Source organism: Trichoplusia ni, chromosome 1 (genome assembly GCF_003590095.1).
Source record: "Trichoplusia ni isolate ovarian cell line Hi5 chromosome 1, tn1, whole genome shotgun sequence".
Taxonomy (NCBI): Eukaryota; Metazoa; Arthropoda; class Insecta; order Lepidoptera; family Noctuidae; genus Trichoplusia; species Trichoplusia ni.
The window spans coordinates 19,537,901-19,564,868 of record NC_039478.1 but is presented as its reverse complement, the minus strand read 5'-3'; the positions used below and the strand labels follow the sequence as shown (position 1 = coordinate 19,564,868).

At 38.6% G+C, this 26,968-nt stretch overlaps 2 protein-coding genes and 3 non-coding genes across 6 annotated transcripts; 2 read left to right on the top strand and 3 right to left on the bottom strand.

The window, feature by feature from the left end:
* Positions 1 to 1,991: 1,991 nt before the first annotated feature.
* On the bottom strand, positions 1,992 to 22,058 carry LOC113498252 (BTB/POZ domain-containing protein 19). 2 transcript variants are annotated; one of them, XM_026878201.1, is made up of 10 exons: positions 21,155 to 22,058; positions 8,323 to 8,479; positions 7,984 to 8,146; positions 5,088 to 5,221; positions 4,523 to 4,682; positions 4,118 to 4,253; positions 3,618 to 3,695; positions 3,363 to 3,480; positions 2,725 to 2,888; positions 1,992 to 2,597 (listed from the first exon to the last, which is right to left on the bottom strand). In XM_026878201.1, exons 1-10 carry the CDS (start codon positions 21,328 to 21,330, stop codon positions 2,420 to 2,422), a joined length of 1,464 nt encoding a protein of 487 aa, XP_026734002.1. In that variant the 5' UTR covers positions 21,331 to 22,058; the 3' UTR covers positions 1,992 to 2,419. The 2 variants fall into 2 exon arrangements, with proteins under 2 accessions (XP_026734002.1, XP_026734010.1); XM_026878209.1 differs by lacking the exon at positions 21,155 to 22,058 and adding an exon at positions 10,107 to 10,244.
* LOC113498266 (probable small nuclear ribonucleoprotein E) lies at positions 6,199 to 6,743 on the bottom strand. Its single transcript, XM_026878222.1, has one exon. The coding sequence runs from the start codon at positions 6,627 to 6,629 to the stop codon at positions 6,342 to 6,344; it is 288 nt and encodes a 95-aa protein (XP_026734023.1). The 5' UTR covers positions 6,630 to 6,743; the 3' UTR covers positions 6,199 to 6,341.
* On the bottom strand, positions 7,842 to 7,913 carry Trnag-ucc. Its single transcript has one exon. It is a non-coding gene; the product is annotated as a tRNA-Gly (tRNA).
* Positions 21,062 to 21,133, top strand: Trnae-uuc. Its single transcript has one exon. It is a non-coding gene; the product is annotated as a tRNA-Glu (tRNA).
* On the top strand, positions 21,919 to 21,992 carry Trnan-guu. The gene has a single exon. It is a non-coding gene; the product is annotated as a tRNA-Asn (tRNA).
* Positions 22,059 to 26,968: the final 4,910 nt, after the last annotated feature.

Genomic DNA, 26,968 nt, shown 5'->3' with positions numbered 1-26,968 from the left:
AAGTGCTTAACCGCTGATGATAAGTTACCTCTGTGTGTAGAATAGTGTAAATAACAGGAAGCGATAGTAAAAACAACAAACATCTAAGCATGTTCCAAAACCCCAAATTGTATTTCAGATTTGAATGCCAGTGTAAGTGTGGCCATGTGAATAAAGTAAATTTGATATATATTTTTTTGGAATTTGTTGGAATTTTTATGTTAATAGTTGGAATCCCAAAATTTTTGGAACAGCCAGCTCAGGAAATTGTCTATTGAGATGTTCAGAAGAGTATTCTTATGTAAACAAAGTTCTCATTTTATTTATTTACAATTTTATAGAGTTAAATATTTACAAGTTAAAAAACAAAAAAAATATTAAATTAAAGCATCAAAAAATTCATCGGCATCTCTGACGGCTGGGAGTGTGCCCAAAAGGCTGGCAGCATTGCCACGTTGAATGGCAATGCTCTGAGCGAGGTAAAAGCCAGCCTTTGGGTCACGAGAAGTGTCAACGAGACGCTTTGCTAGGTCTTTAAAAAGCGTTTTGGCACTCGGCCCCCACGGCCCAAAAGTTTCAACCCCAAACGGCTCAAAGAAGTAACTACCAACTAGATTACCATATTTGCGCCGTTTGAGGTTTTCAGCAGCCGCGGCAGCAGAGCCAGCGCAACTCGATAAACCGGGAAGGTGAGATGGCGCAAGAGTATCGACACAAGTGGCGTCCCACACTAAAGGCCTATCCATCTTCCAAGGGAACAAAGACATACCGTCCGGTCTCTTGCCATCATCGCGTACCAAACCATTAGATTCTAATACAGCAGGTACGCCGACGGCAACAAGAGCTCGACGGATAATGTCATTAATACTCGCGTGACGAGGCATGTGACCTGCACTACGGCTGCATGATAGACCGTGGTGTCCGAGACTGTTGACTACTTCACCACAGTGGCAGCGATGCGGAGAACAAGATGAAGCACCTAGTCTTAAGGCAGCAACGAGACGGAAAGTTGTGTCGTCGAACAAGGTGCCTATATTCGACGACGGTAGTGCGTAATCCAAAGACCTGACTCCCACTCACTCACAGCCAGGAGGCGCGCCCGCTCCGCAGGAGTGGCAGAAGTAGAAATCAGATGGTCCTGAACTACTCTGCAAAGCGGCTCGTCCCACAGCTTTTGAGATGATGGGCAACCAGGTAAATTTGCACATGGGCAGGCGAGTCTCCAGGCATCCACAGCCTCGGAGAAGCACGGCACTTCAAAATCAATCAGTATTGGAGCTAGAATTTTCCTGGTTAATTTATCAGTGCCGTGGACCGAGGATAGGTACGCTGGTAAACTAGTACTTGAAATTTTGCGGATACCGAGCCCTCCCATCCGAATGAGGAGTGTGGCTTGGGACCAAGCCCGGTCATGGATATGTTTAAAATCACACAAAGAGTGTGTTTAATAATTTCGTCCATTTGGTCTAACAGATTAGGGTACTTCCATAGGGGAGACGCACGGAGTTCTCATTTGATTTTGTCTAAAAGTCAGTAAAAAATCTGAAATGTAGATATTATGATGGTATGCGCTACCCGGAGTGTTAACATGTATTTTTTTTTATATCTCAAGCACAATATGATCTAATAAAATATATACCAAAGTACTACATTTAAATCGATTTTAATTACAAAAAAAACATTAAATGCAAATATAAAACTATAGTTTCCATAAAATATATAATGATTTCATTACAAAAAGTACTTCTATGATCCGATAGTAGCGCCATCTGTGTGAATTACTTTTATTGCGTACAAAAACTGATGAGTTTCGTCCCGACATCTAGATGCGCCAAAGGGAAACTATTTACCAACACCTTTAAGTACAGAGTAAGTAAGCCTAACAGATGGCATCGATAAGCTTAAATTATTATAATGATATGAAAAGGAGAATGATGAATATAATCGAATTAAAATGTGTATAGGAACAAATATTATAAATTTCACACCAAAAGCAAAGTAAAACGCCGAAAAATAATTTCATTTTTATTGCTCCAATAAAAAGACATGAAAATATAAAAATAAAATCTCATTCAGTAAGTATAAATTGTGTTACTGCCATTTTTACAAATATTGGTGATACGATACAATGTGTAACAGGCAGCGCCATCTAGGGGCAAGTAGCTACAACCTAGCTGCTAAGCTCCTCATCTAAATTCTTAACTTTATTTGTGCGTGGTTCATTAGACATAATACTAGGAGGTATATTTCTTAATAATTTAAAAATGAAAGTAATAAACCATTAAAGGAATCGATAAATAATCTCATTGATAGTTTTTCTACTATCAAGCTTGAGGCAAACAGTCTTAGAAAACGTTAATGTTGTGGGAAACATGATCCATGATTCGTATGGATTAAATAGTATGTTTGTAATGTTGGTATTTAAGTTTTTACCAACAATTTAATTGTGTTTATAAGTGAAGACCTCATAATCTCTGACGGTAAAGTTGTAGTCAGTGGCGAGCGAGGCGGGCGCCATCTGGTCGCCGTACGAGTGAAGGTTGCTGTAGCTCTCGCTGTTGCTGTTGCAGTTGCTCGAGATGAACAGGTCTGCGCCTGCGCCGAATATTGGCCCACAACTGTAGGGAATATAAAGTTTAGTTCGTGAAAAGTTGTAGTAGCAATTGTTTTATTTACATCTTTACAAGTTTTTGCCAAAGGGCCTATTTGTCAATTTTAGGTGCAAGTTGTTCCTAGTGTACTGACTCGGGATGGTAGCAGAGCGCGAAGGCCTTCTTGAGCAGCGTGTACCGCGCGGGCGGCTCGGCCAGCGCGAACAGGAAGGCGCGCTCGGCGGCCGCGTAGCCGCCCGCGCCGCCCGCCACCCACGCCGCCTCGCTGAACCCGCCCACCACCTCGCCGCGGGACAACTGACACCAACAACGTTATACATTATACATATTTTTACTACTTATTAACCATCATCCGTTCTTGCCGTAATAGTGCTAGGTATAGGCCTCATGTGTGTCAATCTCTGAGCATTTTCTCAATTTTACCCAGATTCGACTCGTAATTTTAGCCATACCTATGGTCAAATTCTCTTTACTAATACTAATTTAATTTTACAGATAGGTTTAGCGCAGCGTGGGATGGCCACCTGCCAAATGGACAGACGACTTGGTGAAAGCCGCTGGGTTCGTTGGATGCAGGTGGCAATGAACCGGTCGCGCTGGAGAACATATGGAGAGGCCTATGTCCAGCAGTGGACAGCTATAGGCTGAGATGATGATGGTGATGATGATGACAGATAGGTTTTACGCAGATACGGCAAAATGATGAACTGTAAATATGTACGATTGCCGCTTGGAGCAGTAACGCGATGATGTTCCTAGCATAATATGTACCTGCACCAGCAGCAGTACGGGCGCCACACCGTCGCAGTGCGAGTGGAAGGCCTGCGCAGAGAAGCCGTGAGTGGACGCGCGGAAGATCAGCCGCCACGACTGCTTGGGAGTTCCGCACCTGAGGAGAAGTGAACTTGTATTTATCTACAGAATAGGGTGTGAATGTAGTTGCACCAAAAATAATAATACTAAAATCATATTTATGTATTTTTACGGATTTCGGGTACTATGTTTGACAAACTGTCAAATGATTACCAGTTGTTGATTACAGCCTGGAACGCGCTCTTATCTTGCTGCAGTATTAACGAACCGGTAAACATGTTGACTGCCAACCTGTAACAAAATTAGTCATAATTATATTTATACAATATCTAACACTACCACTGACACTCAGGTGGATTGAGTAATTATTCATGACTATAGTTTAGAAGTGAATATCGTAGTGGCCTTGCAGTTCTTTGCATGAGTTTGTATGGACGTGGTGCAGGTCCGATCCCGACGCAGTGAAGCTACCTTTGCGAATTTTTCAGTTATACTTACGTACACTTTCTTAATTATTCTAACTAACTACAGTAATTACTGAACTACTGACTGACTTACAGTGAAGGAAAACATTGTGCGGAAACCTGGATCCCAAACATTAAAATACCAGTAGTGAGCTGGCGTAGTAATCAGGGCTCAATCCCTCCCTATCCGGGAAGAGGCCTGTGACCCGCTTCGGGACTCACACAGGCTGACGTGAGTAGGCCTGGTACCTGGGCTGCGTGCGCTTGTCGCTGGCGGGGCGCGGCGCGGGCGCGGCGTGCAGCGCGGCGCGGCGGTAGCGCTCCAGCGACAGCTCCATGGGCACCGCGCCCGTCGGCTCCACCTCCTCCGCGAACACCGCGCTGTCTGCAGACACAGTACATATGTATATCGATTACTCCCAGACTTAGACAAGCAAGTGTAGGTCACAAATACTTGTCGCATGCGGAGATCGAACTCGCAACTTTTCAGTACACTTTTTTAAATCATATGGTGACCATAACACTCTTTTTTTCGTGTAACTTATTAAAATCTGCCTAAATCAATTTACAGCTGCAGTAAGTTGGCAAAATAATATCTTTCAGTGTGCGGAGGGCCCGATATGACGTGCTCGTGTAAGTGGGCCTGTGCAGTACCGATGAGCAGCAGGCGCACATGCTGCATGAGCGGCGCGAGGTGCGTGACGACGCGCGCGCGCTCCTCCTCGGTCCAGTGCGCGGTGGGCTGCGTCACGCCGGCGCGCTGCTTGGCCCACGCCAGCGCGCAGCGCCACACCTCCTCCTCCTCCAGGCACAGCTGCAAACAAACATTTATATATTTCTAAATAAATTAATGAGTATGTAAAAGATAATGATTTAAAAACGCAGGACAGAAGATAGGATTTAATACAATCAGACCAGGTCACAAGGTCAGCCTTGGGCTCAAGTATTCCAATTCAAATAACTAATCGAAGAATGTAATCATGACTACCATCGAATCAAATATAAGAATCCAATTTCTACATAGACGTCTAGAAATTAAAAACTTCCTGATTACGTCTAGTTGTTTTAATTAAGTACAACTAATTAGGAATTCCATTCCATTGCAATTCGAATTCATTTCACTCTGTTCCTTTAGACATTGACAGATTGTGTAAATTTAGTTTATTTCAATTTTATAGTCTCTGTACCTAATATTTGTAATAAAGGAACGGTTACTAACGAAATCCGAGGAGATAAGTTTGATGAGCGCTTCCTTGGGCAGGTTGAGGAAGGCGTTAGTCTTGACGCAGTCCGCCGCGTTGTCGCCGATGAACGTGATGCAGCGCTCCATGAACGACGACGCACTCTTACCGCCTGGACATGGTCATCACTTTTTTACAGCTGAATACTTAAGAAAGTTATATAATTAATGAGGGTAACATTTCTCTACATTCTAGATACCACAGATACATCCTGTAAATATGTATATATTATGCTTCATTTCCATAAAAGAATATGTTTCTACTATGAAAAAGGTGCTTGTTCCACATTGTTACACTCAACACTTAACTTATTTACAGAAATTAGCACATATACTTACTGAGTCCTAACTGAGAAGCTTTAAGTCCTGCCATGGTATTTCAGCTCAAAAACATTCCATACAAACTTTTACACACTGAAATAATTGTATAAAGTGTGATTTTCTTATAATATGTACCTAGCCTATAGAAATAGTATAAGCTTAATCACTTTAGTTTGTTTAAAACATTCTTAATTCAGCATTTCAACATGCATCTATTCCATATGCATATATATAGTATAAGTTTGCCATCTGTCAGCTTCCTTGGTAATGGATGTGTTGTGGCAAACCAGGACAACGCGGTTGTGATTGGGTATGATTCTGCTATTTACAATGGCCGATGAATGAATGAAAATTGCCTTAAAATGTAATTTTTCGTATTCTCTTAAGAATTTTTTCAACACCATAATCGGCAATACAGTACAGGATTGCACATGCAAGGTCGATATAATGTATTTCTAATTATTTTGTTGACAAAATGATTAACTGATTAGGAATATTTTCAAATGTAATACAATTGCCATGGGGCCCAGGTTGTTGTCAAACCATATTATTATGAAACAGACCAAGGACATTTTCTTTTACTTAGAAAATACCGCTGTAATATACTATTACTACTACTATACTGAACATATTTTAGTGAGTAATTTAACATAACTATGTAAGCTAGTTTCACAACTTTCATATTAGAAATCACTTCACTGAGGATTTGCACTTGTGTTACTTAAGTTTACAGTTAAACTTAACCATTATGAGGTATTAAATAAAAGTCTTTTGGCAATTAATCTTAACTTTAATAAGGTAAACTCAGATGTTTGTGTTGGACAAGGATGAAACATCACATTCTTGAAAAATAAATTTAAGTTCTTTTCTTATACCTCGAGGAATGGACTTATAACTAAACTTTATAACCTATCACACTGACGCGTTAGGATTTACGTTTTGTATCAATGTTATATTGTCCCCTTTCATCATTATTCTTCCAATCTGTTTTCTATTCTTGGTCTTCATGTGTACCTCTTCGGCTTCGTCCAATACTATGTTCATGTATTCATCAAATCCCACGATGTGTCCCTCGATTCGAAGATTTACATTCTCGTACAACCAAATTTGAACTCTGCTTCTATTTTGTAGATACCTGAAGATAAGGTTGATGGGTTGCACCATCACCTTTTGGACTTTCGGTGGACCTTTGTAAGCCATTTTCGAATACTATTTGATGACACAAACTGTAGAAACAAACGCTAACAAACAGCGTTACAATCCCGGCTTCGCTTTAGTTCGCGGCTTGCCGTCTGTCAAATGTCTATGTTGTCTGTGGTTCACAACACTCGATGACGCAAACTAATTCAATAGAATTGAAGCCAACCATAAAGATGTTAGTCGATTGGGTGACTAAAAATATTCTTAAGGTATTTATAATTTAAACAGTCATAAAATTTATATTTTGTTTTTGGCTTACCTCTTCAAGGAAACGTCTCATATTTGGAACAAATACACATGTCGGCTTTTATACATATAGTAGCAATGCTAACAATCCTTTATTTCGACTACTCAAATATTTATCGATTTAAGATATTATACTATAACTAGCTGACCCAGCAAACGTTGTTTTGCCGAATTTTTTTTCTAGTTGTATGTATTTTTAATGGCAGATTATAAAAAAAATTTTTTTTTTTAGTGTGAGCAACACTAAAAAAAAATCACTTAGGGGTATGAAAAATAGATGTTGTTCTATTCTCAGACCTACCCAATATGTACACAAAATTTCATAAAAATCGGTAAAGCCGTTTCGGAGGAGTACGGTAACTAGATTAGATTAGATTAGAATATTCTTTATTGTACACCATGGAATTACAGCAGTGATTCTTAATACATACAATGTTAGGGTAACTAACATAGTGACACGGGAATTTTATATATTAGAAGATGATAAGTCTAAAACAAACTAAAGTTTGTTTGCGAAACAATTATAGACAGACACAAGAAACATTGGCTAGGAAGAAGAACAGTCTTATACACCGATACACGTCTTATAACACATTGATGCTTTTTTTTTGTATCAGCGTGTTTTCAGAATTTCAGTGCATTTACTCTTATTTTTTGTTATATTCTATTCATGTATGTAATTAAGTAAGTAATTTATACAAGAATTTCATATTGCATCATCTGATGATCTGATGAGAATAAATAAAGAAACGATACGTTATAGATAAGGTACCTTACGAGTTTATTACAATAAAGAGCAGGCAATTCATCAATAAGTTATGTATTTAGTTTTCAGGCATAAAATAATTTTGGATGCATATTATGATATGAATTAGTCAAAAACTAGCTAAGCTTTTACAAGTAATAAATGATTCTGTTTCTGCAATTGCAAAAAAAGAACAAAACAAATAACAATTACAAAAAGTGTGCGATGGCCGGGAATCGAACCCGGATCAACTGCTTGGAAGGCAACTATGCTGACCATTACACCACCATCGCACTTATAACACTTTTTCAAATTTAGGTATTTGACATAAAGTTTGTTAGTACACACAGAAATATTAAATACCTGGTCGATCTTGTATTTCCATTGCAGCAGCTAATAACGTGCACGCACTTTCCACACTCAATGTAGAAGTAACATGGTCTTCACAAGCTGATCTGAGATCCTCTACTCCGAGATCTGCTGCTAAAGTCATCATCTCGAATACCCCAGAATCTTGCAGTAATAACTGTGAATGAATTTGTTATTTATTTTAAGCCTCTTGTATATTGTTTTCGTAGCCACGTTCAGATAGTTGTTGAACAAAGTCGCTAGATGGCGCTACGGGAAGCTAGTTAAAGTTATCACCAATAATTAATAACATACCATAATATCGACTAGTAAAATGGCATATATTTTACTTACCTTTCCTGTGTAAACGTATTGTACAAAAAGCCGGAATGTTTCGACTTGCACGTGCGGCATTCTTATCGGTGTCGGCTGCCCACCGATAGATGGCGTTACCGTACATCCCGGAATCCTGCAAACCTCGCCACGCTTTGTGTTTTGGAAGCTTTTGCATCTAAAACGAAATTATTAATGGATTAAAAAGAGCGAAGAAAGTAGTTCTGTTAAACTAATACATATATCACACTATAGTAATTTATGTATAGTTTGAATTTAAAACAAATTTCACTTATAAAATATGTTGTAGCTCTTACATAAAACTTGGGTAAAAACTAGTTTAATATTTCTCAAAGATGGGCAGCATCGTGCACCCGGCAATTAAAAACCGATAATCTTCGCTGAAGAAATTCTCATAGCGCTGAGCGCAGCCCCTGAGGAAAAACTTAAAGTTGTCAAGTTGAGCGCTAACTTGTAAGTTATGCGGAAGTTTTAGAGCCAAGAGGCTCCCTCTGTCGGCATCGAGTGCACTTAGTTTATGGTACGATTATAAAATATTAGTACCTTCAAGAAAGCTCCGTGCCATTTTACAATAAAGTAAAATATGCAGCTACGGACTCAGAATAGTTTTTAAGAGTTCCGTGTCGACAATGGATGTAGATTGTGACCTACCAATGTAATAATATTAAAAGGTACTAAAGTATATTCATAAAATCGTGTTACAAATTATTTTTAAATGATTATTGCATATAAGCGATATCTACCTATTACCATGGTATTTATGAGGTATTGTGATACTTATAGGTTTTCAATATTAATATTATAGCACAAGTTATGATGGATTACGTTAGATTAGTAACGTGTATCGCGACACGTTCATTATTTAGATTTGATTAGCCTCGGCCGCCCGTCGCCGCTCGCCGCGCCGCACAACTGCCGACACCGATCGAATTTGCTATTGACTAAATTCAATTTAGTTTAGAAGTTAGTCCGCCATCGCCAGTGTCACTGATTTATCACTGTATTTTACGTAATGCGTTAATTGAAAATGGAGATTTATCTTGTTATTGGAAATAATTTAAGTAAGTATGAGACAGCAATATATTATGGAACGGTTTAAAACATATTTCTAAATCACCCTAGTTACGTTAGATTAGGCAGGAAATCGAAATTTGTGGGAGACTTGTTAGTATCGTAAATTGACAGACCTCATTTCTTAGATGATAAATGTCTCGTCTAAATTCGGCTTAGTATGGTACATAATCAATAAAGTAAGTAGATAAATCGTAAGTTTTGTTACATATGATTTTTTGGTATTATACGTGCTACGATGTGTCAATGTCTCCAATCAGGAAACATGGGAAAAATATAGATTAAATATTTTAATCTGTGGTGAGTATACCGTACCAACCCGCCACATAATGTCAAAAAACCAAAATCAAATCAAACGTCAAAGATTGTGTTTACGTCTTTACCCTATTACACGCTGTCGAAACTTTTGTTTCGAATATATTATGATCGAAATTATTAATTTTTTTGTATTAAAATATAATTTATATTCATTTAAAGTAATAGAGGATTCTAAGTGATTGTTTAATTTTCATCCTCAGTTAAAAGTGTAAGTAGCTGAACCTACAAACATAAGTGAATAAATCTAATGTAGAACCAATTTTTCTCCAGTTTTATAAAAGGTAAGTTGACTGTTAGTTTTGAAACTAATGCATTATTTCTTACAACGACCTAAGATATCAGAAATACGTATTTCGTGTTATAATTGTGTTTGAGTTATACATATAACTGCTTACCCTGCCCTTGTCTACGAAATAGGTAATATTAGGCATTGAAAGGAAAACATTAATCAAAATAAGAATAAATAAAGTTAAGCTTTTCGGGAAAATCGAAACTGAAAATGACGAATGACGCCATTTTTTGTTCTGTAACGGTTGGTTTTTATTTATATTATTAAAAATTGTTTTGCTTTAGTTTTATTGAACGCATCGATTACGTTTTGTTAGCGCTTTTCAATAAACTTGGCTAAAATTTTCGAATGAATTGTATGTAAGCGGCGATTTTTTTTTATGTATCCTGTTTTCCATTAAATATAAACGATTTGAAAAGTAGTGAAAGCTCTTTTTTTCCATTGTTTTGATCACCTGACTCAAATTTCGATTTTTGATATTCTCTTACAATAAATCGCTTACTTCTCTTATAGCAGTTATAGCGTTTACGATTGTAGATTATCAAGTTGGCTAACCGGTAGGTCCATTACAGCGCGGCGGCGGCTGAGGACTCGCCGGTCCCGCACCGCGTGAATATTTAACCGCTTCTGTCCTAGTTACAAGATAACCACGGCTACAGAATCACGAGCGCTTTATAGAATTTTTAGCTTATGTGACACTTAGCAGAGCACAGCAAAGATTATAAATGTTTGAGCAGTTTAGCGGTTTGAGGCTTACTGAATCTCAGGTTGCACAAAAGGCTACGACTTCGACTCCTGCTCTCTCTCCCTCCTATTTTGCACTATGCAACTTTCCACTATTTTTATTTTATAACTGCGTGCCTATTTTTATAAGTGTTGCCTTAATAGCGCTTTCTTGAATTAATTTCACTTATGTTGTAATTTTATGCACACGAGAATTCAATTTGCAATACTCATATTAATCACCTTTAAAACTACCAGGAATGTACTATTATTGGCATTTTCTCAAGTGGTTGGAACTACTATAGGTAATGCATCATGTAACCACGCGCCCTCAGTTCGAGCTCGAAGCAAACCGATCTCAATTAATTGTAAAGTCAGTGTAGCGTTCATTAACTGATTTATTTGCGGACGCTACCTCTCTGACTCCAGCTAACTTGGGAGGTTCGGGACAATCTGCTTGTGTCGCACTTCGACTCCCCTGGAACTCGTAATATTGGAATTGCCTGTAATGGAATCATGCTGCTTCATGTTGCCTAGCTTTCTATACTTAAAAATTATAGTGTTTTTGGACCGCTTTGCTGTATATTAGAAAGACACTTAAATAAAAATGTACACGATACTACATTACCTACCGCAATTGTTGCTTCAAATGCTATCGTTTTCTATAACGTAAATTATTGAAGAAGAAATGGTTTATCATTTTGATAGTTTGGGTACATTCAACAGCAGTATACATAATTATAATTATCTAGCCGCAAGTCGCAGCACCGCGACGGACGCGCGACGTGGCGCTGCCTCGCGTCGCGTCGCTCGGTGACAGCGGCGCGCGGTGCGCTGGCGATTTGTTCTCAATTAATCACAGTTTGAGCCTCTGTCCTTATAATTAATTCAGTGGGTGTGCATTCTGTGTGATGCTCCGGGAATCTCGGTGGATATCATTAATCTTGGTCGGCGCGCCAAGTGTTTGTCACAGAGTAAAGAACAGATCGGATGTTGCTGAGACTTTTAAAGTTGTCTGAGGGTTTTTACTATTCTGAGCACTGAAATATTAAATATCATTGGTGTGTAACCTACTGATTAGTAATGTTTAAGCCACAGTCTACTCATTCATTCTAAGTGTTATAAATTCTGGTCAATACCTATGTGGGTAGCTATTTATGCTGCCGCTTCAGAGCTCATAGATTCTCACTAAATTTAATTCTTATCTAAACGAACTACTTTAATAATTGAAAGTAATGGAAACTCTTGTGTCGCATCTGCGGTGTTCCGCAGCGCCCAGTGTCTCCGTCAGCTGTGACTAATGGAGCGAATAGCTTTCACTTGCACCTTTTTACTGATTCCCATTTACCACGTGGACGTAAGTAAGCCAGGTTCAGAACGAAACCACGGATTTACTTGACGGAAAATATTTGTTCTTTTATATCTTTTTAATGAGATGAAACTAATATCTTTATTTTGAAGATCTCTTCGATTCTAGAGAGCGTTTGAAATAACCTGCGCAGTCAGTACTTAACTGCACTGGCCGAAAGTAAAAAAAACGATGTTTTAGCTCATTGACCAGAGACAATGAGATTAAAAGATGGAGATTAACTTCAAGATAACTAAAAACATTGATTTCTGTATCTACTAACTTAATAAGAAAACCTTGCTTATTGGTCGAAACCTAGCTCAAGTGTCGCACATATCAGTGTCTCCCAGCAAACTCAATCACGAGAACATCGCTGGCTGGTGATTAACTGGCTCGCGTGACCTGTCCGTGACGCCGACACATCTGACGCTGTAATTGGCGCGTCAGACCCTACTCTGCTCACACGATTACTTACATGACGTCATAAGATGCTACGAAGAGGTATTGTCAAATGATGTGATGATGCTGTCCCTTTATTCCGAGTACCTACGTAGTCTTGTCGGCCTCTTCGACGATATTTCATGTTATGCGAACAGTTGCTGAAATTATTAACAGATAGCTACGGTTTTTTTTGTAAGTAGCTATATGTATTTAGTGTTCTACTAAATTCCACAATATACCTACCTCATTAGATACCGTACGGAGTGGTTAAAACTAAACAGCTTATAACAAAGTGGTATCAACAGAGTGACAGTGACAAGGCTTTATGGAGTTCCGTCAAAACTTTTAACTCGCTCTGTTGGCGACACACCTCGCTACTATTTAAACGTCATTATAACTTCGCTGCGAATACCCGGCGTGACATGTGACGTCATTACTGTTCGTACAACTTGTTTACTAAGTTAAGACATGTGACTTGTGTTTAACTAGATTCCAAGGGGTTTTGATGAATGATATACTTATCACAACATTTATTTATAATAACATTTTGTAATAGTAAGAATACATATTTGTTTTTTTCTTGAAGACCTTGTTTTCTGCCAGGAATACAAAAAACATTCACTTGCAAAGCGAACAAGAGTTCCTGAATAACTAAAGAAATATCAACAATTCGTAGAAAGCTACAGCTCGCCGGTACAAAGATTTAATTTGACTTAAAGTCAGCATATACGTATTGATTTAGTGTCTAATTAAAATTAATCAAACTAATGCGACTTCAATAAACCCCATTACGATATTTGACTCAATAACTAACGAGCTTATAAAAACTAAACGCCGGGATTTATTACCGCCATCGCACTCAAGTAAATTACGCAACCGGCGAGGGAATTGTTCGCACTTAATAAAATTAAGTTTGCAATTTGTTTTGCTAAAAAACAAGGGTTCTAAACACAATCTGTATCAGGCATGATTGATGACGTCACGACCGCGCGCGCGACGCGGCGACGGCGACGCGGCCGCCGACTCGCGACAATGTTGACGCGCCATTTGCGTTGTCGATAGTGACCACGTTTGAGTAACAGACATGGATAATACTAGAATAGGAGTACCGTTTTAAATTATACAAAATTAGCAATGGTTACTACTATCTTGAATGATGCCGAAACAATTTTCTGTTACAAGTTCATTACTCAAAGGAGAATAATTACTATTAAGTACGTTTCCTGGCCGCACGTGTCCAAGACGTTTTCCTGATGTCATAAGTAACAATAGCACGACACTGGTATTTGAAGATGCAGGACTCTCCTGCTTTCGGGCAGTGGTTGTGTCACCAGCGATCACGATTAATAGTAGGCTCGCCGCAGCCGTCACTTGTCTCTGCTGCCGCCGCGCGCTGCTGATGCGACGCACATTAATCAACCTCCGCGTTTTTGCACTGTTTATACAACGCAGCTATTTACGAGATATTATATCGTTTAAGTGACGAGAGATATTGATGCCTTTTTAGGTAATTAAAGTGTATTCAAGTTCTTTTTTCCAGTTTAGTTTTGAAAGGAAGGGTTAATTCATTGTACGACCATCAGTGATCAAAGATTAGCCTTTTATGGCCTCATGCAGATGAAGTGGGTGAAGTGAAGTACGCTATCGTGTGTTAGGTGCATAAATAAAAATATTCTAGACAGGCATTTATACAGAAAAAAAGTAAAAAAAACACAAAAATTACACAACATTCAGGCTTATCTCGTTAGTTAATTCAGTTGGTAGAGTTCAGTGTTGCCAACTGCATGCTAAAGCACTATAATCTGCACGCGATTCTAGCAACATTCTAATTCCCGGCATTCACAGCACGCGACTTGGCCGCGTTCAAATTACAGTTCAAAGCTAATGAACGCCATATTTGTGCCTTTTTCATGTTATTTCCCAAGTATTGCCCGGCGCGTATAAATCGACTCGTTAATCCTGATTGCTGTAATTCAATCTTGTAAATTACACTGCACGATCGCTGAACGAGATTTTTCCTCAGTATAAATGAAAAGCGAATGAATGTAAGAGTTGAATGGCTGATTTTATATGGAAGTAAATAAGCGATACCGATAAAGTATTTTCATTAAATATCTTTAAAGTTTTCGCTGTAATAGATAAACAAATTGTACTTGCCGAGTGAAAACAAACATTACGGAGGTTTTTATAAGTGATAAATTCGTTCTAAATAAATTGGGAACAGTTGTGTATCTTGCCATGACAGATAAAAACGTGAGATCAATGATAAATGCTTCGTCAGTGTATAGCCGGGAATTATCGCAAAAAAGGTTGAGGCGGCACGATGTGAAGTGGCGCGAGCTTTGCAAACAGTTTCCGCACAAAAGCTCACGAGGTAACAAGATCCTCGCTTAAGGGCGTAGATTATTGCGACATTTTTCTGCAAATAATGAAGCGGTAATGAGCGGTGTAGGACGTGACGTCACCGGCAGACGGCCGCGCCGCCGCTGCTGCCGCTCGCCTCCAATTTGCGGTCGCGCTCACAATAGCTCCGCGCGCTCAGCTCGCTCAGCTGTCATCGCAACGCGTGCCGCCGCGCCGATGCTGTTGTGTTCTAATAAACTTTGCTCGGTTTTGTTATTAAACGTAACAAATTATGCGGGGTCTTGAATTCCTCTAAATAACATACTCGTTGTTGCGGTTTCTTTGCTTGTTTGGCAGTTGTAAACCTTAATTGCAATTCTATTTTAAAAGTTATTCGCGGACCCCAAATTTTGTTATTATGTTTTAAACATGTATTCGTATTTATTTGCGTCTGTCAAAGTAAGAAGCGCATTACTGTTTTAAGTAATTGAAATCTAGTGAAAGTGTTCCAGAGCGCTCGTACTACCTACAGCAATGTGGTTACATCCATTCGATATTTGAACAAATGCGCGAAGTTCTGATAAGAATAAAAATTAGATAAATCAAACTTAGCCCCAATCCAATAAATAGAAGGTATATCAACATCTCACATATATTTGTGAGATTTCAATACGGTTGATACTTCACTCGATTATGTTATTGGCAAAAAAATACAACTGATGACATATTGCAATGTTGCCATAAATCTGTGTTCTATAATACCCTCAAGATCAGGACTTGGTGACATTGTTGAGTGGTTTACATGTAATAGGTGTCACGTTTACGAGCCGCGATAATCGTGCGGCGATGACCGGCAACTATGTAGTGTTTACAGAAGGATAATCCTCGCCCATTGACTACCACTACCTACATATTTTATGAACTAACTTTAGGAAGTAAAATTGTTATGCAGTTGTTTGCCTTGCTTTTAACTAAATAGATAAAGAATATGTTTTCGTTGCAGTAATTGTCATAGTGCAGAAAATGTTACCTATGTTATCTTACTAAATAGGCTACGAAAACTTTACGGTAGCTTAAGTTACATTATTTTTACGAGGTCATGCCTTTTTTTAATTCAAAATTCCTGCTTTGATGCCAGAAACGTTTTCGTTGTTGTGTCCTGATTTTTTCCCACCTACAAGTAACGTGTTAAATAATTGATGTCGTATTGTGCGTTTTGTCGCTACGCGGCGTATTGTTCCCTGTAGCATTGTTGAACTGATTTGAATCTCGCGTTTTGTTTACCGCTGAGGTGACCACAAATACAAAGAACGAGGAGAGAGGGGGATGTCCCACTGTGTAACTTGTAAATCTACATTTATGAGTAACGAGGTCTGGTTGATGGAAATCTACGCGAAATTATTCATGGTTCTTTTTTATTTAGACACTTGCAGGAGGTTATATTTATTATTAGTTAAATGAAACTTAAATCTCTTCCTTTTTTATTTATTACCAGCAAATCGCCAAGCTTTTCACCGAATTTTACGATTAAAAGAAAAAAATAATGAACAAAAAATATCCTACAGTCAGATGGTCACCTCCAAACGAGTGGTTCGCGTGGAAGCGCGAGTTGTAATTACGATTCGTGTCGGTTTGTTTACCTCGCCGATAGATGGCGTTTGTTTAAACAACACGCATTGTTTTTTCCCGCGCTTCACCGGCTAACTTTTCTCATTTATTCCAACAAATATGTCTAGTGTTTCAGCGGTTTAACTTTACCGAGGGTTCCCATAGAATTTCAGCACACGTTGTTGTGGAAATTCCATAATTTGTTTATACAGGTGTGTCAAGTACGTACAAAGTGCTACGACAGGTGTGAAATTGTGAAAGAGGCGTTCATTTAAAGTAGATAAGTACCTACTTGAATTAAAAGCCTCCTAGTATGTTAAGATTATTTAGAATTTACACTAAATCAATCACAGCACGTTTAATTATTTAATTTTATTGAAAAACGAAAAATAATGGACGGCACCCTAAAGCATAGGTACTTTAGTTCTTTCGAGCTAAACGTAACAAGTAACGGAAGTTATTTTAACTTATAACGGCAGTATCATTGTGCTGGTAATCCACTTGTCTAATGCTCTTGGATCAACATTACCAATTGTTAACCCAAGTGGCTCAGAGTTGGGAATGCTCCGTTGTGGACTTTTCCATACTAATCTAGTGTGTTTAAAACAATACAGAGTGTCGGTAGAGCGCTCGCGCGACTTGTCGCGATATTCTCTTGTTGGGCGAGTGAGCAATGTTTAATCAAGTGTAGTTAACGCGCGGCGATCCGTTTCAAATCATATCAGACATTATTTTATAATAACAAACCTGAACATAATTTAAAATACGTTTGCCTGAAGTTGTTTAAATTTACTTACATGTTTAAAATCTCGATTCCGTACTACTTAATTAATAATTAATTTCCGGACACTGTATGGACATAAAACATAAACGCGCAAGGTTAACATATCGCCAGTTGAGTATCGATACATTACGGGCTTCATCAAAATTCCTGAGTCGCGCGCACACGCCTTCAGCAAACTGTTACTTGTACATAATTGTGAACAAGCGGATGCTTACGCGATAAATTGTGTGCGGGCGCGGGCGCCGGCGTCCTCATTGAATCATCAATCAACTTGCTCTCGCCCCCCCCCCACCCCCCGCCTCCTGTATCAACCCTCCCTCGCCCGCTACCGGTGTAATTAAGTCCCAAATTATCCCCGGTTGGGGTGGCTAAGTGACTACCGTTTGTAGGACATCCTAGGGCTTTAATAAACATATCGGCTGCACTAAATAATAAGGTTTACATATCTCAAAATTTAATTAATTATTGAAAGCGTTATAATTTGTTCTAGTCTAATGGAGATTAAGAAGATCGGGGATTATTGTATTCTTCAGTAACATTAACCACCCGGTCATCATCCGCACGAAGTGAGGGTTTCTGTAAACTTTTTAGAAGAACAAACCAAATAATCCCTTAGTATTTGCAGTTTTAGTCACACAATTAATTCGTTTTTAAACTGAAGTAAAAAATAGTCATTTAAATACACGACATTCAAAGGAGTATTTTTTCTGTACTTTTGCCGATCATTAATTTGTTTCGGTTACCAAAATATTATGACCTATAGCCGCATTATCGGTTTCTAGCAAAATAAAAGCCGCCGCCTTTGCTTACGTTCCCCGTAACCGGGTTATCATTTATATACAAATTAAACAATATTCGCCGAATTCCGATAAGTATGGTCACAACATGAGACCAAGTAGGTAAGAGTAAAAACATTATCAATTTGTCCTTTTTATATAACACGTATCTGGTGACACTAGCTTACCCTGTTTAGTGACGTTAGAACCGGTAACACGAATTTCTGAATTTCTTAAACATTCAACTTTCATCTCTTTCTTATGATCTCAAAAGTTTAAAGAGGGTAGAAGTTTTGTGGGAACTGCACATGTACACCGATGTGGGACGATGGAGTAAGACAAATTGCGCATGTTCAGGAGCTTTAAAACAGAATGCTTTTGTTCAGTTTTGATCACTTGATGCTGTTTTGTGAAATCTCATTAAGAATTTTAAAATTCCTTGAGATTCATTTCTAACAAGCAAGTGATTATAAAAATGATTAATTTTGCCTCGATGTGCGTTTCTCTCCTTTATGAATATTTAAAATCACCGCCTTATATCTCTATGTATCCTTAAGCTTAAAAAGTCAAGGGTAAATCGAAAAATTTCGTGCTTTTCTTTGCTTATATAAAAGTATCGAATTTGAGAAGAAAAAATCTATGCAGTCCAAAACATAACTATGATCAAATATCAAATATTTTTAGGCATAAAAGTTTTGATTGAGAATTATGAGTCATCCGAAATTCTGATTAAAAACAGAAATGGGGGTTAAACAACAAGTACAATGTTACAAACAAAATGAAGTCGCTGCGCCTTTAAGTTGTTGAACGAGGACCAACTTTAGAGTTATAAGGGATTGAAGGAAGCGAGTGTTGATGCGTCCAGCACCTGCCCCCCCTCACTCCTGGGCTGTACCCGATACTACTTAAGGAACTTGAACTATTTTTCATATAGATGGATCCTCAGATTTGTTCAGGTCTATCATAATCCAGTTTTCCTGCTTATTGTAGTGTCACTTAACGTGATGCTATGATATAGCATCACGTTAAGCATCGGGGTGCCAGTAGGGTTCGTTGGATCTAAAGGCTCGAAACACTGGTTGGCTAGTTAAGAACCGTTTAAAATTTTCGGGGTTCAGAAGTGGCACTGGAATTGATAATCGAACTGTAGCTCGAAAACAGCGTCGTTAAAGTACTTTACTTGGTTTAATTAGTGTATAATACATATATTGGGTGCATATTATGAATTCCCTACATTCCGTTAGTATTAATAAAATTAATAAGAAACAAGCTTAGCGATGATGGATAGCTTCGCTTGCAGCGAGACCGGCGCGGGGGCGAGGTTGCGGAGTGCTGGAGGGGGGGGGGTGCTGCAAACTTTTAGAATCAATCATACGGACACAGCTGCTTGGCTGCCGTACTAACACCGGCGTGGTGTATAATCACAGCTTGTTTGCGATTTCAGTAACTTTAGCTAATTGTTACAGTTTGCTTTATCGAGTTTCTATTGAGTTTGTACCTGCGGGCTGCGGCGCTGGCACTTCATCTCTGTGTTTATGGTAGTTACATTTTCTCTTCGTTTATGTTTAACTTATGAGTCAAGTCACTGCAGTCTACATTCAGTTTTATTAGGTTGTCTTAAGTTGGTAATGCGCAAAATACGAGTAAAATCTAGGAGTATATTATTTGAGGATTGCCCAAGAATATGTGTGTGATTTAAACAAAGCCGAAACCACACAGAAAAATAATTAAACTGAGACCGGGGTACTACGTAAATGCTCAGTACTTTACCAGATACAACACATAATAATAAACCAGTGAAGCTAGACTCGTATATCAGTTTGTATAGAAAACTTGTGGTGAGGGCGCGGCTCTTGAATGGTGAGTTATTTTTCCAATTTGCTCTTAACAAACACATTGAGCGCGTCTCGCCAACTTTACGCATAACTTGATGGAGTTGTTCCAGAGCTCGCCGCTGCTCGGCCCCTCTCACTGGACCACATGTCGGGAACAGGACCTTGCCTATTTACATGCAAATTGCTCGCCCGTCCACAGATTTCTTTTCGATATCCCATTTTTGGTCTGAATAACTTTCGACACTATACATAATTCATTCCGCACGGACATCGATCTTTTTTATTACTTTCTTATTCAGATTTTACTTTGCATTACACTGAATCGTAGAAAGGGATGATGCATGTAAATTTGAGTTAAGCGCCATCTGACTGCTGAATTAAAAATAAGTTTCGCGCGGCGAACAAGAGATGGCGCTGTATGTCTCACTTGCTAACTGCGCAGAAATGTAAATAGTTTGTGATGAATATTAATGTTTGCACTTCTGTAGTCTTTATTTCCTTTAAAAGCATTATGGAGCTCTGCGCGCCTCATCAAGCAAATTACGTCTTCACATCGCGGGGCTCAAAATTCATTTGCATTTGAAACAGTTACTGTGAATGGTGCAACCGTGAAAGGTCCGTAATTTGCGCCGCGTAAAGTAGACAAAATAAGTAACAATTTGGAACAACTTCGACGATTTCGTAAATCAAATGGTTTGTTTGTTAAGTTGTTAAATTGTAATTACATTTGATTGTTTATGAGGTCCAGAGGAGCGAGGCGAGTTTTTATTACTTAGTTACAGTTCTTTAATCAGAATACCAGCGTAAAATATTTTACCATAAAATATAACAAAACCGTGAAACTTATTTAGAAACCTAAAAACATGACCTATTTCAAAGACAGGTTATATTTATACCGCTCTTAACTTTTGGTTTGACTATATTCTACACATCTATCTAAATTTAATATTTATATTTTTAAAACTATGTAGTACTTAATATGAATACAAAATAAACAATGTATATAATTTTCATCAAAGTAAATAAGAATCATAAGAAATAGACGATTGAATAATAATAAAAGAAGGCTAAAGGCTAATATAAATATATTGCGCAAATGTGGATTATAATTTTTGTTTTACTTGATTAAATACTATGTTGTAATTAAATTATTTCATCTTCTTAGCTGAGTTTACAATCGTAAATTTCACACTTGTAAGTATCTCCCGTATGGTCTAGTGGCTAGGATACCTGGCTTTCACCCAGGAGGCTCGGGTTCGATTCCCGGTACGGGAATATCTTTTTGCATTTTCTTACCTTGCAATTAAGATTATTTTATGAGCGTAGACTTTTTCTTCGCTTGGTCCGAGGATGAAGACAATGTCAGCAGAGTCTTGGTCCTCGGAGAGTCTCTGCAGGTCGCGCAGCAGGCCCGGCAAGCCGGCGCGCTCCACGGACGCGGTGCAGCATGTGCCCGTCACCCTATTTGCCATTGGCACAGGCTGCTTCTTTTTGATTGGATAAATCTTGACTAACTTTTGTGACGTTTTTCCCTAACTAATTGCCGGTAAACAGCTTACCACAGTATTGAGTATTATTTCGCAATCACTATACACGATTCACGAGAGTTGTTTTGATAAAACAAACACAAATAAACATCAAATACCTCGTTTGTTTTGTAAAAAAACTGTCAGACGAATGCAAACACTGCGGTCGGTAACACGCTCAACACGATTCAACACTTCACACACATTTATTTATAGAATCATTTGATTTGCTAATCGTTAACTTAAACCTTAGCTTGTCAACATAACCTCAATCACATAACTTTGCTTTTGCTCAAACTTCGAATAACTTGAACTTGACACACTAAACGTTTTCCAAAAGCGCATTGTTCGAAAGGCTTTTGCATTGAGGACAGAACACAGTGTTTTGTGTGTGTTACATTGAAGTCGGCTCCGCAGGTACAAAACAGGTTTTCATTTAACTCAGGTAAGACGCTTCCATTAATATTTCTATCTTTGTCATTCATTCTTATTGTGTTTAGAATTTAGTCTCCTATTTCACAAAGTTTCGTAAGAGCCTCCGTGGCGCAATTGGCTAGCGCGTTCGGCTGTTAACCGAAAGGTTGGTGGTTCGAGCCCACCCGGGGGCGGCCTATTTTGTTTTTATTCTTCGTTCTTAAAGCTATATACTTACTACTATACTTAAGCAACATACAATAACGAAGAAGACGATTAATTTAGTTCTCAAACATTTTAATTTTAGTTTAATCTTTGTAGTTTACTTTTACTGTTACAATGGATTCCGTCCTAGTCATCATTGAATAAACTGTTCTTTACATAATTGATGTTTCCGCAGAAAGCTAACGTAGAGACGGCTGCCAAATTCGCAATGCTCGTATGAATCGGAGCCAAAACGCAACAGCGCAGTATTTAACACTGGGAAGTTCCTAGCAGACGTGACAGTTCGGAAATTGCGAGTCGTCCGATGTCGCGGTGGCATGACCCTCCTACGGCGCGCCTCGGCGCTTGTCGGCTGCGTCCGTCAAGCTTCGGGCCGACCGTTATAGCGGCCTTCGTAATTGGAATTGTGTTTTCAATTGGATTGGAGACGTTAAATATTTGAGTTTTTGAATTTTGACACTGACATAATTTCTAGACGTTAGTTTGATTCTCATTTCATAATACTTACTTCAACTGATTATTTTTAACATTTCTACCGACCTTTCATTTGAATTGAGTTGATCCATTAGACCGTCAAATCCGTGTTGAAATTGTTAAAGCATATTATACAGTTTATAAATTCAGTCTACAATATTAAAATCAAAGTAGTGCAATATATCTTCAAAAGCGGTAAAACAGTTTATTGAAACTAATCATGGTCTGGCTCACCCAAAACATAGGTATTCCGACATTTACACCGACGAATAATCCGAATCGCGAATAAAAATATTAGTTCAGTTTGATGAGCAAACAAGGAATATATTAAACCAGTAACATTCACAACGCAGACCCATCGTTCGCAATTTTCCACAAACATTCCTCATAATATTTAGTTTAGCATTACTATTGAACGCATCGCAGCATCCAGTACACGGTTTGTTAGGAGTGTGTGCACAGCCGGCCGCCCGGCCGCCCGGCAGGCCGTCCGGGCCGTCCCGACCCGTCATCCGGCTGCATTATTCAACTGTCATATGGTGACTTCATCGCAATTCCATGCCATGGATTGCGAGCTTTGTTAGTTTACATTACATTTAGTTCAGCAATGAACAAATATGGAACCTAATAAAGCAAAAATCGTATTTGCGCTCTATGTCGAAACGGTTAAAAATTCTATTGAATTATGCGAAGGCCGGTGCTCGACATTTAAAATTTGATGTGGTAGAACTTTTTGCTGTATCATGTTCGTTTAACCGTTCTGGGTAATAATATTTGATATGTATTTTACCATATTCCTGACAGAATTATATTAGAATTCCATTCATCTATCTATACGGAAACAAACTGTATCAATGAGCACATATACAATAGCTTACAAATCAGAAAATGACAGTGTGATACTATCTATTATATTAAAAAGTAAACTATGATAACTTGTAAAGTCACCATAAAATGTTGCTTCCCAGAGGCAAAATATGAATGTCAACTTTAAGTTCTTTGCGTCTTATTTAAAGTGGACCTTGTATGTTCGCATGAGGAATAAATAAATACTTTAAAACTATCAACTTGGGGTATTCAAAGTTTTGTCACAATCTGGATACTAGGTAAGGTTTGATGTGCTACTTAGATTTTCCTCAAAATAGAAATTAGGTTACATGTTTTTGGATCGTTGTGGATTAGAAATAAAAACTATTGAAACTCGCAGGAATAAAATTGATACTGATTTTTACTATTCCAATAAAACTTCTCATAAATTGTTCAAACGCAAATTACACGGTAAATAAAAGTTCACGAATAGTAGGAGGATCATGAATGTAATTGAACGAACTGAAACAAAATGGTGTAGTAGAAGCTTGGGTGGGATGGATTAACAATATATGTATCTATCGATATCAGACGAAGTAGGTAGAGCACATAAGTAAAGTCCGGGACACGATTTATTGCTAAAAATGAGAACAACACATTAAAATAGAATTGCGCAATAACCAGGCACGGCCGTAAACGGACCATAATAATTTTACCAAAGCGTTTATTTTAACAGATGTACCGATACATCATGGCCTCTTAACTGCCTCGCCGACTAATATATAGCGCTGAACAGTCTGGTTACTGTGAACGTCACCATACATTAGTGGGATTTACTAAATAATTGTAAAATAAGAGCCCGAATGTCGATAATAATTCTATCAGTTTGTTTTCATTGCGCCGGAGTGGCGCGCCGAACTGCGTTTCAACTGCGTCGATGACGCGTTTATGTGTTCCTATCGATATTGGTATATGGGTGTCAAGGTTAATGTTTGCTGGAACACTGTGTTCCTCTCGAGCGGGCTTAGGTAAACACTCCGCGAGACAATGAACACCAGAGCGTGGTGTATCTCTCTCACGCCGCGATGATATCTGTACGCGTGGCAGTGTTGGTGATGCCGACCACAAGAGTTAAATATGTTTGTAAGCTTCTTTCCACTATTTACTGAGACCCAATGAGATAATATGACACAAAACACATTTTGTTTATGTCCATGGCTAATCAGTTCACTGAATACTGGATTGGCTAGAATAACTAATATAGTAGAGATTAGAATTAGATAGAGCTGGCATAATGTCAGCGCATAAACCAGTCAAGTTTGATGAGATTTATTCAAAATGGGGTCAATTCAAATGATTAGAATTCAAATAAACTCTAATACTGAAATTCAAATACTGTCAAATATTTCAATCCTAAATCGTAACGGAAATTCACCCTCGTTCAAATTGATCATATCAAGGAGTGAAATAAAAGTCAAACACCGTTATCGCACATGTACCAACGTTTGTACAAATATATGCGATTGTATCAATCACTGTCGAGGGCCACTGCCCAAAAAACATGATGTTATTTATACGAGATAATGTCATCAATAAGTGGATTATGGTCATTCTGACCGGCACATCCCGTATTTGTTAACACGTGTAAACGCAGATAGCGGCGGGTTAAATGTTTGTCCTATAATATCTACGGATTAAAGTGATCGTTCATGATTCAATATCGTAGACTCACCGTTGATACCTCCACTGATATTATTATTTTGTATTTGCTTTGATTTTTGTCCCCTAGGTGCGGTCCTGGTGAATATAAAACCTAGTTAAGTGAAGTTGAAGTTCCGTTTACATAAAGTAGTTCGGTCATGTTCTGGTGTACTTGACGATTGACAGGTAACTCGACAATGCAAAACTGGCGTTCGTTATTTGTGCTAATTGATTGCAGCTTAGAATATATATTAATGTGTTTTGAGACTTGTTTTATGACCACTATTACAGAATCGGGGGTCTATAACAAAGAAAACAAAATTTAATTTGAATGGAAGTCGAACAAATTCCACAATTAGTAGAGTGGGGCCGAGCCGCGGAACAATCAGAGGCAGCTCGCACCGAAGACAACGAGTATGACGAGGGGTGCTCATTGTACACAAATAAGAAAACCAATTAAAGCTCAGTACTAAAGTCACGTAACCGTTGAATATGAATGGCGGAGGGACGGAGCCACGCACTCGGCCCGATGCGATCTGCCCGCAATTATACCACAAAAGAATCAATTACACGCCAGCGCCGGCAAAGCGGAAAGAAAACAATATTGCACTCGCAACGCTTAAACTCTTCACCGTTTCTGTGCCTTGCCTTGCGATACGACAGCCTTACGACCGCATAGAACTGCCTTGCTAAATGTTTCAGGACAAAGTTATGTTTTAAACTAAAGACTGTTGTATACAAAGTCTCTGAATATTTTCGAAGTATTAAGTTCTTTAAGTAAGGGTGTGTGGTAGATATGATAGATGCTTTGGCAAGTCATATCGTTTTGCTTTACAAGTTTTGCAGAGTGATAAAGCGTATAAATGTTCTGTTTAAGGGAGCTTCATTTAACTTATAATATATCAGTTGTAAGTTGGTACGAGAAATTAAAAATGAAATGCTGACTTGTAGCATTTTCTACCCATCCTTTGGGCACGCATGCAGACTGCATACGTCACCTGCATCTCCCACGCGAACATAATCGTTTGCCAATAGCAGTTCCGAGTCAGCGCGGCGGGTCTAAATTTTTATCACCTCGGCGGCTCGTCTCGCGAGTTTGGCCCTCGTCTCTTTGAGGTGCAGATCAAAGCATACGCGCTTCTATTAGCCCTGATTACAGCGGCGCACTCGAGCCGCCCCCGCCCCGCCGGCCCGCGCCCCGCGCCCCTGACTCGCATTGTCTGCCCGCGACCGCCGTCGGGTTAAGTTAAGATGCGTTGTAGTGTCATTGCAAGTTTAATTAGCTTTGATAGTGATGCGCCGCCGTTTGACGCGTGTAGTGCGCGGTGAGAGCCGCAGCTGCCGGAGCCGGCGCGCCACTCACCGCGGTCACATGCTCGGCTCAGCTATTCTATTGGCTAATGACAAACGTAGACATACTACAAAAACATATTGAGTACTACTTGTCTTCTTGCTAGCTAATTAAAACAAAGCCTAAGTTAATATGTAAGTACTATTATCCTTCTGGTTCTTCATCATCCTAATTGCATTTTGTTTTTTCCAATTCTCGCCATCTTTTTAAAAATAATATTATCTTTAGAAAAATATGTCTCTAGACTCTACATTATTTTTATTCTATTTTTTTGACGAAGCGTAGTAGCGGCAATTACATCAAAAAATCCCTTAATGATAAGTGGCGAGCTGGTTGTAACCCTAACCAGTACGATTTGGTAAGTTATCTGAAATTAATAATTGTTATCAACGCCTTATCGCTGCGTGTCGATACTCTGCTTTATGCTTTGAAACTGTTTATACATCATAAAAATCAATGTGACTGTTACTCACCTACATACTACTATATTTTAATAATAAATCTCAAATACATGGGCAAATTTTATGAAAACCGCATTAATTCATTAAACCGACTGTTTCACAAAGATGTAAAGTACTTGAAAAAACTTTAGAGACGATTTACTAGAAATGA